The 13340-nt window shown below is 47.0% G+C and overlaps 1 protein-coding gene across 2 annotated transcripts in view; it reads left to right on the plus strand.

Moving 5' to 3' along the window:
• Window positions 1–13340, plus strand: part of LOC142566856 (whirlin-like) — a 428510-nt gene that overhangs the window by 92812 nt on the left and 322358 nt on the right. For both annotated transcript variants that reach the window (XM_075677763.1, XM_075677764.1), the window contains exons 4-5: window positions 10976–11104; window positions 13121–13246. In XM_075677763.1, the coding sequence (XP_075533878.1) occupies window positions 10976–11104; window positions 13121–13246 (255 nt within the window). The remainder of the gene's footprint in view (window positions 1–10975; window positions 11105–13120; window positions 13247–13340) is intronic.

Genomic DNA, 13340 nt, shown 5'->3' on the forward strand with positions numbered 1-13340 from the left:
AGCTGGGCCCTGGCTCCATTGACGTCTAGCTCGACACCAAGTGACCGCAGTCACTTGATTGCGGGGAATCTTAAGAGAAGGGAGAAGGGAGTGTGCGTGTGCGTGTGTGCGTGTGTGTGTTTGTGCAGCTGGGGAAGGGGTTGCGTCTGTTGTCAGCGAAGCGTAGCAGAGCGCTAATGGCCCTAGCGGGCACCGCGCTTCTGCACCACGATAATTCAGAGAAACTCCTTGACTTTTTTTATTGCTCGAAGTGCCTTACAAATGAAATCAGAATAAAACCAAATATTTCGACATTTTATTGTTTTCACGGTACATAAACCACATGTATATCCATACTAACATACAGTGCTCATTTTTCATTTGTTACTTCAAGTATTTAAATAAAGGACCCTCAAGTTTACTCTATATACGTCACTACAGAATATTTATTTGCCCCCCAGTCGAACAAATAATTAAGAATAAATCGCTTTCTGTAATATAATTTCTTGCAGCATTCTATTGTTGATTTTTTTACCCATATGCATTTCTGTTATACAATGTTCACTAATGTTCACTTTTTCTTTCGTTTATCCATTATTGTATGTTTGTGTTCCCTTTATTGGGCGCAGTGCCATTTCTGTAGGGGGTACAGACCCCGTCAAGCCGAATTCATTTGGCTTTTTGCCTGTACTCCTGTCATCTGTACATGTATGAATGCAAATAAACTTGAATTGAATTGAATTGAAAATTAAATTGGACCTTTACCGATGAGGTCTACCTTGAAGGAGCGCCTTGATAGAGTAGGGGTCCCAAATAAATGCTATATATCCCATGTTTACTACGAATGAACGATTTACACAAAGGGAACTTCGCTAGAGAGGGAGAAGAATAGTTTCGTTTAAAATATGACCTAACATGATCACGTTGTTAATTCGGCTACTTATATGTACAGACAAAGAAAGTGTCGAGGTTATGGGGACGCTTAAGTATTTATATGATGGCACAAATTGTAGCATGTGACTGTTGAGACAGAAGACGAAGCAGAAGACACACATCGGATGACGCTTATAGCCTCACATTTAGGTCGTTTACCATCCTTAGCCATGGATCGTAACAGCTAGAGATCGCATTATTAACATCTCGCGTGGTGCTAACGTTCGACTCTTGGCTAATTTATAAAATAACGCAGTCGTCAGCGAAGGGTGAATATTGGAAGAAGCGCAGTTAGGTAAATAACTAATATGGATTTTAAAAATAACAATGGCTGATGCCAATTGTTGGGATATAGCAGAGTTGACGGGTCAGTGTAGAGAAAAGTGATTGTCAGAGGCAACAAACTGCGAACTGTTAAGACGAAAATGCTCGAGCCATGAGAACATACTAGGAGGAAGATTTTGTTTGCAAAGCTTAACAAGCTTGTGGTGTACTTCATCAAAAGCCTTAGAAAAATCGAGGAACATGCAATCTGCGTATCATCCGTGCAAGATGGAGTTTCTGACTGAAGGAAAGCTGTTGTGTTTCGCATGGGTAATTCTTCCGAAATCCGTGTCGTACAGATGTAGAAACGCATTGTCTTCTAGAAACTTAATAATAAAAAAATGCACTCAGCATCTAAAGAGTATCACCGATCCCATGACCACCGACAGATTAGCCTTGTGTATGCAGGCACAGTAAAATTGTGTAAATAGGGAGCAGGGTCCGTATTCACAAATTTTCCTTTTTTAAGTATGCCGTTCAGCCGTGGCGATTGCTGATTAGTCGGCGTTTGTTGGCGCCCCACTCATTATAGCGATCGTCATTATAATAACAGAGATGCAAACTTTAATCATATGCTGCAGATGTAGTGTAATAACGAGACGACAGCCGCAACGATTGCTAGTCGTAGGCGGCACTTATTCAAGAAAAGTTTTGTGAATACGCGCCTTAGGCCTCGGGTGCATATTCACAACCACTTCGTACGCAAAAGTGACTCTTAAGGACAATAACAATAACCAACATATTATTATTAGCCCAAGCGGCCGACCAGTGACAGTGTTCTTACAAAAGAGAAAAAAAGTGATTTTATTCCCTGCATGGGGACCGGATTCACATAAATATTTTTTCGTGAAAGTTTTTTGCGATTGGTCGGCCATTTCCGCAAATGGCCGGTCGAATATTAGGAGCAACTGAGACCCAGCAACCTTTATCGTAAGGAATATTTTTACGCGTAATACGAGCCCTGGGGTGCTAGGCAGGAAGGCCGTAGTTTGCCCAAGTTCGGGATCTCCGCGAGCTCTAACGACTCACCCATATGAATGAGCTGATGGTGTCAAGACATGAAATTAAACCCTCGGCACGCCTCCAGCTTCATTGGCTTACCTATACTCCATTTCAAAGGTTGTTTGCGGCACTGCCGAAGGTATGATGCGTACAGAGGCGATATCAGTGGGAAGTGGAATAGCAGAATATAGTTCGAGTGGAACTGTCTGATTACTGGCAGGATTAGAGAGATTTGTTTGCTTGGTACATTATCCGTTACAGTGATACGCGTTATGTTAGGGACTTTGCGCATGCACGCCATTTTCCGCTAATTAGTGCGGCGCTGAGCAGACGACGCGGTGCGAATGAACATATCTCGAGGGCCATTCGGCCTTCCTGTTGGGCTAAGGAGTTCTGCAGCTTCCGCAGCGCTGCAAACGACCGGTGAGATGTATTCTTTCTTGGGTTATCACACTTGGGCGTTACCTCGTGGGTAGCCGAAAAAGGAGTCACGTGGTCAAATCATCGGTACCTTCTTTCATTTGTTAATTGTTCCACCTAGTGCATTTAGACATGTGAGATCTCGGGAAAAAGAATAGAATTTTGGGAAAAAGCTGTCTTTCTTTCGTCGATTTCTTCCTAGGGCTTACAATGGCGAAAAAAAAAAGGTCCACTCCACCGAATGAACTGGATTGTGTTGATGCAAATTGTGCAAAACTTCGATTAGTGCGACTTGGTGAGTATAAAAGTGGCTCGCCATCCCGGCCCTGCGAAAGTGAATGTGCAGCGAAGCTGTTCTTAGTCCCGAGAACAAACTACAGGGGCGCTGCCAGCGCCGCTCGTGTGACGTCCGGGCACGGACTCGCGCCTGTCGTCTGCTACAGTTCGGGTGCAGTGACTATAGTTCGGGCGGTGTCCGGGTGCTTTCTGCGGTGTTTTCGTTTGTTCGCCCTCGTTCTCTTTGGTTGTATACTTATGACGTTCGTCTCAAATATATTTTTACGGCGTCTTAATTCGCAAAAATTTATTCAAAGAGCTCATTTCTTAGACGACAATGCAGCTCTCAAAGGCCGAAGGAGCCGAAGGAGCGCAGATCAGCCCATTGCGGTTTTTTCATGCGCGGATCGACAACCGCAAAAACATAGCATATAAGAATCCAGTTATGATACCATACCTGCCACCGTGCAACAAGTATGTCACAAACGCTGGCTATATATGACATCTACAAAAGTTACCTTGATCTTATTCAGCTAAAACAGGTTTGCTCACGACGAGCGGTTCATGGTATAATTTCGAATGTTTGCATTTCTTCACAGAAACGCTCGGCAGTAACACGAGGACTTAACACTGCAGTTTAGATTCTACAAGCACACTTGCTTCTTTATCTGCTTCTCAAAATTAGACGGTTCTTCACGTGTTTATTTTAAGTGGCGGTAATTTGAAGTAAAGCTAATGAAGGCTTACAGCTATTTGCAGAACACGAAAAGGAAAGTATCAATATATATTCTCTTTCCTGTGCTGAACGTTGAACCCATTTGATAAATTTACTGGTGCTTGTTGCTTGAGGAATGTACATTGCGAATCTGTTTGGCGAACTGGCACAGGCTGCTCGGCCCAAATTTTTTGTGAAATAAGCCTGTTGGACCGTATGGTTGCAGCCAGAAAGAAGTCGAAGTGTCAATCATTCGCAGTATGGGACACATTGAAGATATCATAACTGCCCGGTTGAGGGCCAAAAACCAAGTGAAATATGTAAGGCTTGTGGTGTTTTCGTTATGAAGGTTTGCGATGTTCTCTTTTATTTACCGACGAAACGAATAGTTCTCTGTTTGTATAATTAAACAACGCAGGATCGAGCCACGGTGAGGCGGAAGGTGCTTGAATTTTCCTTCTCTAGGCAATCTAAGCTGCGTTGTAGTACCTCGAGAATACTTTAGGCATTCCAATTGGCGCTGTAAAAAATGCTTTCGGGTTTCAATTCGAAGCGAACTGAGGGGTTTCGTGATGAATGGGTGCCTCGCCATACCGACAGTCGGGTGCTACCGTTGCATGAGGGGTGTGCCATATTGTCGATAAAGGCTACTGAGGGCCATCATGAAGCATTTCATCGCTTGCAATTGATTGGCTCTCGATCTTAACCATGAAACTTTTCTCTCGGGGGATTGCTACTATGGTATTCGTGAATTAACTACGTAAATACTCTACATGACGCGCCGTCGAGTTAGCAGCATTGAGCAATTCGTTTTTTAGGGGCCTGTTTCAGAGAGGCATGAAAGTAGCTGCAAACGTTTTCATAAGAAATGCGCGCCTAATTCTTTCTTTGAAGCATTAATAAATGGCCATACTTGACTAGAACAACTCCCCAGAGTAATAAGAATCATGATGACAGCTTCGCTGGATAGTGTCTTTCTAACACGGATAACATGTTGACGCCAGTTACCAAGATTTTTCTTCCATGTAAAATGAAATGCCTCTCATAACTACATACCAAGGGAATGTTAAGTGTTTAGCGAATCATCATACACAACTTCGCGTGTTGAATTTGCAGACATTCCTTTTACGCAAAATTTATGGACAGACAGGGCACATATATGCATTTGGTTAGTAAAACCAGTAGACCCCTTCAACGCTGCATAGCTTGCCATATCCAAGCCGTAAATTTTCTCGACTCACGCGGTTTCGAAGAAGGAACTGTGGTTCCGGCATGGCAGCAGAATGAAGCCGACATGCCCTTCAATAACTACGGCTCCAGCCATCCGCACTCCAAGCAAACACGGAGGGAACGAGCGCGCGCGGCAGCTGATCGAGCGAGCCGCAGCGAGCGGCGTCCTGGCCGTGACGTCACTCGCGAGAGGGTGCCACTCCAAATTCTCGCCGCTAATAGAGCTATCACTAGAACTGCTGAGGAGGGTATGCAATGCTTTATTGATGTTTCGGATGCTTGTTTTGAGCACATTCTTTATTGAAACATATGCTAGTCTGTGTGTTTTATGGGTGATTTCAATGAATGTAGGCATTGTTCTCTTCACTTTGTTGAGTGCTTCTAGCCTCTGCCTTAGGGAGGTATGAGCTATTGCATTTTTTTTTGCTTGTTTATGGGAGAATGAGCCATTGCTTACAGGGGTTTGATCCATATCTGACGATGACAGAAGCTCCTTTTGAGCTCCTTATTTATTGAAAAATGAGCTGTTCTGTACATTGTGTACTTGATTCCATTGAATGTACGCGCTGTTCGTTTCACTTTGCCGAGTGCTTGTAGTCTTTGCATTACAAGGGGCGTGAGCCATTCCTGATGATGATAATTTTGTTCACGGACGGAGACGAAGAATTCCGACCACCGAGAGGATAAAAGCTTCGCTGTAAAACGTTCAGGTCATGTACCACATGTTGTTTCTTTCACTTTCTGTAACATTTGTATGGTTGTGGTGTGCTGCATCTCCATCATCTGTTGCTCAGAAAGGCAACTTCGAGTTGGGTCACTTATGATGGGATTCAGAATACGCCTTTAGGACTGGAAATTTCTCTGTCAGTACTTCAGTATTCCTTTAACCTAGTGTAGAATATGCGTGAGCCAAGAGGTTGACAGTTCTGTGCTGCATTTCCGAGCTTGCGTCTCCTGGCCTGAAAACCAGGGCACCATCCTTTAGTAGTTCCGTCTGAGTCCATACCGCAATGGCACAAATTAAAGCGCCTCTCCGCCCCCGTTGTACATTTAGAAGTAATTCCACCAGTACATGTTCTCTGCAAAGGAATAGCTTGGCTTTCGGTTTCCTTGTAACAAGGAAAGCCTCCGAAGAAATTCCTTCTTTTCGTTGGTTCTCAATGTCAGCCAAGCCGCCAAGGTGGCAGGCTGTCTGGCTGTTCAACTTGAACTGACGAACTTCTTGTGCAGTATTTTGAAGGTGTTGCTTCCCTATAGATTCACTAGTTGCTTCAATTCATTCACTAGATTTGATGCAAGCCAAGAAGTTTTTTACTTTGAAGGATGCACCGAAGAAGAAAATGTTAAAATAGACAGTGCTGGTATATTACTCTTCACAAATGGCAAAAACGCTCCTTATGCCGCAATGAGGAAGTTGGGTAACGCAGAAAACACGCAATAAGAAAATCCGGGTCTCGACGCTCTCATGATGCCCCCGCACTGGCTCGTCAACACGTCAATGATTTTGACAGTGTTTGTGTGCTCCTATATTCAACAGTTTGTTTTTAATAAAAGGCTACATTGCGTTCTGAATAAGCGAAATACTCAACATATTAAAGCATGGGAACTTATGTGGCGCAAAAAAAGTCTCAAATATGAGAGAAAGAAATGAATAGATGAAGTCACATGCTTGCATGCGACGGCAAGGGAATTGCCACGCAAAAAATCAGCAAAAAATGTGTTGTTTTATTTCATGAATTACTAACATTCATGTTCAGGGAATCAATAAAGAACACTTATGAAAGAATACTTTACCATTGGTAACTGGCTTCTATCGGGTTGCCGTAGAAAATCTGTACATGCTTATGGGTGCTTGTTTCTAAGTATTCAGTGTGTCTAAAAGGTACCCACTTGTTCGACTTACTTTTTAGCGTGGCTAAGCCGCGACGTGTATTAACCACATGGCAAACACTCTATCCTCAATCTGAGAAAAACTGAAGTTTCCGAAGCCTACGGAGAGTGCACCAGCCTTCCCTCACCTGATGGAATAAATGTGCGAAGCTTTCGTAGTTGATATTCAAATATTCAGTAAACTACCAAGAATATCCGAGGGAATAAAAAAAGTCGCTGATATTAGGTATGGAAGGTTCATGTCTATTTAAAACTTATTTGAGAAACATGTCTTTGCATGTACCCTCGTCTGCTGTTGTTTTTCACTACCCTACGCTAAGAAAGGTTACCATATTTTTTTCCATTGTTCGCAAAATTTTGGGAATAAAATTTTCTTGCATGATTTCGTTCTTCGGGGCTACAGCATTTTTCGGAAATTTTCTGTCACTGAGTGGTGTAAAAATTGCACTATGCCTTTGCAAGTTTGCAATTCCTGCGGGTAACATTGCCCATACTTGGCCAAGTAAATTATATAAAAAATGCTTTCTGGCGTATTCTTATTAACTTTATGATCATTGATCAGCATTTCAAAGTGCACGAGGCGTGGAGTGAATGTTCTTTCAACTAATTTGCAATTTATTACATTTCGCGCTGTACCGCGAGGAAGTGGCGGATAGGCAGATAACGTCCGAAAGAGGAGACACGTCCGTGGACGCACCCCAGAAATGCTTGGCAAGTTCCTCGCACCGATTGAGTAGGCGGATAGCCGGAGAGTCCCGGTGCTGCTATATTGCGATATTGCGTTGATAACAACAAGCGATGATAAAGTTGATAACATTTCCCCCGTCATCTCTGTTTGAAACATGGAAGCGGCGGGTGCAGGGTGCGCTCCCCGTGTTGACATACGTGGCTTTATGTGGACATTCCATTGTCGGCTCCTTTCGAGCGTTCCTCGCTACCTTTGTTGCGCCGACGGGCGTCGAGATAAGCTCAGGCAAGTGGAGAAACCTGGGGCATCCTGCATAGCACCCCTGGGTTCGTATTTACAAGCGCGTTCTTACGCTAAAACAGTTCGTAAGAGTACGTACCAACCAATCGTGTTGTCGGACGTATTATCAGCGAAAGTGCCTGGCCAATGATAAATAGCAGTTACGAACTGCAGACCGTCGATTCGTGCGCCTAAAGCGGAATGCACAAACATTTTTGGACGTAGGTTGTCTTTGTCGTCTTTGTCAGGCGTGACACCGTTGGCATAGGCAGTTTAATTACAGACAGGCACAGCGACATGAAGAAAATAGCAATTTAGAGGCCTATCATAAACAAAAACCGGACGCACTCAACTAGCCGGTGGTCTTTCCCTCCAAATCGTAAGGAGATACGTTTTTGAAACACAGACAGAAGCAAGTGTTTCAATGTTCCATTGCACTGGGGCAGGCACAGCGACACACGCACAGTGACCCTAGTCCGGGACCCCCGTGGCTTCTGCAGCGGCTTTGGCTCGGGCCACCAGGGTACGTTGGTCCTGGAGGGTTGAGCAGCCGAGCGGGGTGGCCTCCCAGTCCTCTCGGGTAGGGGGGGGGGTTGGGGGGAAAGCAGGGTTGGAGTGGCATGCCCACACCATGTGGTATGTGTCCGCAAACGCCTCCCCACAGTGCGGGCACTCGCCCGAAAATGCTGGGTTGGAGTGTTTCAGCACCGCCGGGCACAGTACTATATTCGTGTAGAGACGGAGAAGCCAGCGCTCCTCCGTTTTTTGGGGCCTTTGCAAGGGGGGGAAGTATGGGCCGTGATTGAGCTGATACAGCAGTGAGATTTCATTAATGGTGATTGCCGGTTTCAAAGGAAGGACCTAGTCGACGGGTGATAGAGGCGACGCCCGGAAATGAAGCGTGCGGGCTGTAGCGTCGGCTACTTCTGCTTCTCCATTTCTCCCTGCTTCTCACATTTCTTAAGAATTTGGAAGGCACGATATGGGATTTGGCCTCGTTCTATATTGCGGCAAGCCCCCCTCAAATCAATAATGATGAGTCGAGACGCCTGATCTGCGGCAGCAAGCGCGATAGCCACCTCCTCCCCGTGAGTAATATTGGGGGCCCCAAGGTGATGCCATTAACGGGTGTGTTTTGATGGACGACTGCCATCATGGAGACATGGGAAGCGTTTTACTTGGCTTCAGCTGGTGCAGAAGCTTACGTAAGCGAGCCGTCACTGTCACTGCCTCACATTCAAATCCAGTTCTTAAGATGTCAGATCTTCTTTTTATTCTTTTACCTTCCTTTTGTCTCTATTTTTTTTCTATTTGCGCATGTAAACTGCAGCTGCTGATAGCAGTTACGGTTATAAATTCTTCATTCTTTTCGAATAAAACTTAGTTTTAAATTGACAGCTTGCGTTCCACTTGTGCGTTCCTTCTTCTCTACTAACCTTATGTGTCACCGTGCTTGCCGCAGCGCAACGATGAAAGTACACCGACTAGGCCCTTTTCAAGCTCTGCTTACTTTCACAAGCGATAGAGAGAGAGAGCGAAAGAGCGGAAAGGCATGGAGATTAGCCAGAATAAAATGCGGCTCGCTACCCTGCGCTGTGGGAGGAAGGGGTTTTAATATATACGAAAGAAGAAAGAGAAAACGGGGCGGAAAATTCTGAGGCGGCATACGTCATTGTCACAGCATATCTCGCAGACCGCAGAAAGCGAACTATAGCGCTTTAGCTGGTCTTCAGCGTCCACTACGCTATGTTTCGTTCTGACAGCTGCCGACCGTCCAGTGTCTCGTTGTCTAGTTCGTACACGAATAGTTCTAGCGTAAGAGCTTTCCGAGTACGGGTGCTGAATCGGCCGTGTGGGGGCTTTATCTGCGTCTATGCAGTGTCGCACTGACAGTCCTTCTTTTCCTGTTGTTGGGGGTTTTTCCTCCCTCTCTTTTATTTTCCGTACTTTCCCTGCTGATTTTCCCGTAATATTTGGTGCTCATACATACTTTTACTTAAGCCTGTGGTGCATTTGCAGGCGCAGGCTGTCCCTCCCGTTACTGCGATAGAAATTACACGGACGCTCGAGGCGCATTCTTGTGCCGCCGCCGCCATCGTCGCGCTGTCCCGCTATCGGCGGCGCATGCGCGTGGTGGCGTAAGGGGGTCTCCAGATGCGCGGAGCGCTTTTGGCTGCAAAAACGACGAAGGGACGCGGACGCACCGCCAGCGTTCCGCACAATCCGCTTGGTGGCGGAGACGGGAGTGTACTGCCTTCCGCTGCCGGCATAAGCGTGTATGAGAAATTACACTATAATCACCATGGCGTTCCTACTGGGCTGCTGTGTCACTGGTCTGCGTGGAGTGCTGGGCGCTGAACTCCAAGCTATGGCTTTATCTAATATTTCGCTGGCCGCCAACACCGGCGATTTCCCGACGGTCTCATTTCCCGCGCCATAGTTTCGCCCGTTGGTCGAAGTAGCGAGAGAGGCAGCAAAGTTCAGCGTTGTTCTTGAAATGCTTCGCGGCGTTCCAAATGTACATGAGTGCGACTTGGCGCGAAGCCGCACACAAGCCAACTACTGCTGGACACAAGGGACAGTCATCTGGCAGCGACCAGGTGCGTCTCACAACGGTGGCGTCATGAAGAGCTCCGCCGGTAGCTATGTAAGGGTCGCGCCATCAAGGCGCGACTATTATACACTGTTGTACATAACTAGAATGCGTTATGAACCTTTCTGCGTTTGACTATACTCTTCATTCATCGATATATACACGAAGCGCAGCAGCTAGTTGCAGTAAAAGTTCCATGCCGCTTGGACTAAACGTGGGGACGGCAGATGGCACCACCTTTGCTGTTTGCATTCAGAGCATCCCATTGAACACGGTAACGCAAATTTTTACAGAGGCGTCCACTTTCGCGAGAAAAACTTGATTGGTATTTAACTCGATATACCTTGAACACTGTTTGCACCTCACGGAGAATGTGTGACGCATATGACACCTATAACGCAGATACGTACTGATGTCAAAGATTCATTTGTAAGCTCATCTGGAAAGTTTTAAGTTTCATCTCGAAACATTAGCTATACCCTTGAATGCTTGTGTACTAATGACGAGTTTCGAGTGCATGGGCGACCCTGTGCGTCTAGGACAACATGTATTGCTTAACAACGGTTATCAGCCGAGATTTATCGACATCGGCATTTGGCGTGCCTTCCACTCTTTCGCTCTTCCGGCCGAATGTCGCCGGGCGCAGGTCCTGGAGAGTCACCGGACCCTGCGGCTGAGCGTCGTGTCTCCGTCCCGGCACAGCGGCTACGCCTGGGTGACCCGCGACGGCCGGCCCACATCACCGCCAGCGTCGTGGGGAGCGCCCGTGCACAAGGTGCGTAGCAGGGGGTGACAGGGCACTCCTCTGCAGCGGGCCTTGGGGGGGTCGGAGGCGAAATATTTGCCTGCGTCTGCTTTCTGTTCTTGTTATCGATGATGCCGACAAATTAATTAATGACAATATCATCGACAACAAGAACAAAAACAATTTGTTCACTTATTAGGAGTATAGCGTTAAGTACGAGTAAAGAACCGGGTATTTAGGAACTATATATTTCCATTCAGTTTGTCTTGACAAAAGCATCTGCGTTAACTGTAGAAATGTAACATTCAGGATTCTCCACATTGTAAAGGGCTATGGGTGCACGCGTGATTAGGGCAGCTTAATCAAAATCACTTTCCTTCGCCGCTTTCGGGGCGGGCCCTCCCCCCCCCCCCCCGCATATCTTTACACGCATACTATAACTATGCAGCCACATGTGGCCTCTCTACACGATAAACGTGCATCCGCACTTACACCGGTGGTGTTTCCGCGGCCCAGAAGCATCGATTTTAGAATTACACTTACTTTTTTTTAATTTACTGTTACACGTCCTTCGTGTTTATTTCGAGAAAAAAAAGTATTGTAGAGTTCAATTTTCCGGAACCGCAGAACAGCTTACTTGGGACGCCGTAGTGTGGAGCTCCGGCTTGTTTTAATAATATCAGCTTCTTTAGCGTGCACCAAAGGCACTATACACAAGAGTTTCGGCATTCAGACACCACCAGATTGCGGCCTCTGCGGCCAGGAATCCAACCTGCGACGTCGTGCTCAGCAAGCAGCACAAGGTCAACGAAAGCCACTAAGCCATCGCGACGAGTACATGTCCCTGCAACGCTTGCTGACATTTAATACGTTCTCTCATTCGCCGCCTCACAGTTTTCAGGCAACAACGGCGTCAAATGCAGGTGGCGTTTTTTGACAGCGCAAAAAGTGGAGAAGCGCTCAACAGGAATCCAATCATCAAGGAAGCACCTAAGCGTAATAAGCCGGTAGAAGTAGTTACCATGGGCGGCTTCTGTAAAACTCAGGAATCCTTAACAAGGTAGCTCGCAGGCTACCGCAGACGACTTACAGGATGTAGATGGTGGTGGTGGTGGTGGTAGTGGTGATGTTGAAGCAGGCGGGGTTAGCCTGGCATACATAGCCGGCAATTGTTCCGCCTGATCCTCCTTCGAGTTGAGATCAGGGGTGTGTCACCAGGTGTCAATGAGGCGCGTGTCTAGCAGGAAGGCTATCAGCAGTCGTTGCGCTCTCTTCTTGAATGCCGCGGGCCCTCCGGTGAAAACAACGTCTTCAAAGGTCCTGTGCGTGAGACCGCTTTTTTGTAGGTTGTCGACCATCGCTTTTCTTTCTGTGTAAAACTGCGGGCATAGCCAAATGAAATGTTCGATGTCGCCAATGTCACCACAGAAAACACAGAGTGGTGAAGCGCGAAGCCCATTCTTGAATAACCAAGGTGGGGTGTACGCGGAGTCGGTCCTGATGCGGTGTAAAAGCGTCGCTTGTTCGCGTGTAAATCCATGAGTCACATGGTGTAGACACGAAGAACACACATGGCGCCGGACGCACACCCAAGCCGCTGCCTGCGCAGGCAACTTGGCGAGACAGTGCTCTGACGCGGAGGTGGCCTTTACGCCCCCTCAGCGCACTCCGGTTTTGACCTCAGCCGCCTCCACGAAACACTCACGAGGCCCAAGCTAAATGAAGGAACAGGACCGCCAGTAGCAGAGTGTGCGCGTTATATCTCTGTCTGACCTGCCACGTTGTCTCCTCAGCTATGGCATTCTCCATATGAGCACGAGGACCCGGGTTGCATTTCCTGCCGCAGCGCCACATCCCGATGGGGGTGGCAGGCATGTATACGTTTCTGTGTGCCATGCCTGTTACAGAGCCTCGGGTGGTCGAAATAGGTCCCGAACTTCGCACTACACTGCTTTTCTCACAGCTCGTGCGTTGCTTTGGGAGGTTGCACGCCTTTGTTTTGTTTCCCCCTCTCCAAACTGACACCGCCGTCCTATACACGTACAGGTGAGCCTCAACGTGGACAAGGGCCGCAGCCTGGGCCTCACCATCCGCGGCGGCCAGGAGTACGGCCTTGGAGTCTTCGTCATTGGCGTCGACCGGCACTCGGCCGCCGATATCGCCGGGCTGCAGGTACGCTAAGCGGAGCCCATTTCGTCGGCGCAGTCAAGTGTGGTCCACGCCTCCACGCCTTGACCCTCTATTACACACAAAAAAAACTAGTACT

Source organism: Dermacentor variabilis, unplaced genomic scaffold (assembly GCF_050947875.1).
Source record: "Dermacentor variabilis isolate Ectoservices unplaced genomic scaffold, ASM5094787v1 scaffold_13, whole genome shotgun sequence".
NCBI lineage: Eukaryota > Metazoa > Arthropoda > Arachnida > Ixodida > Ixodidae > Dermacentor > Dermacentor variabilis.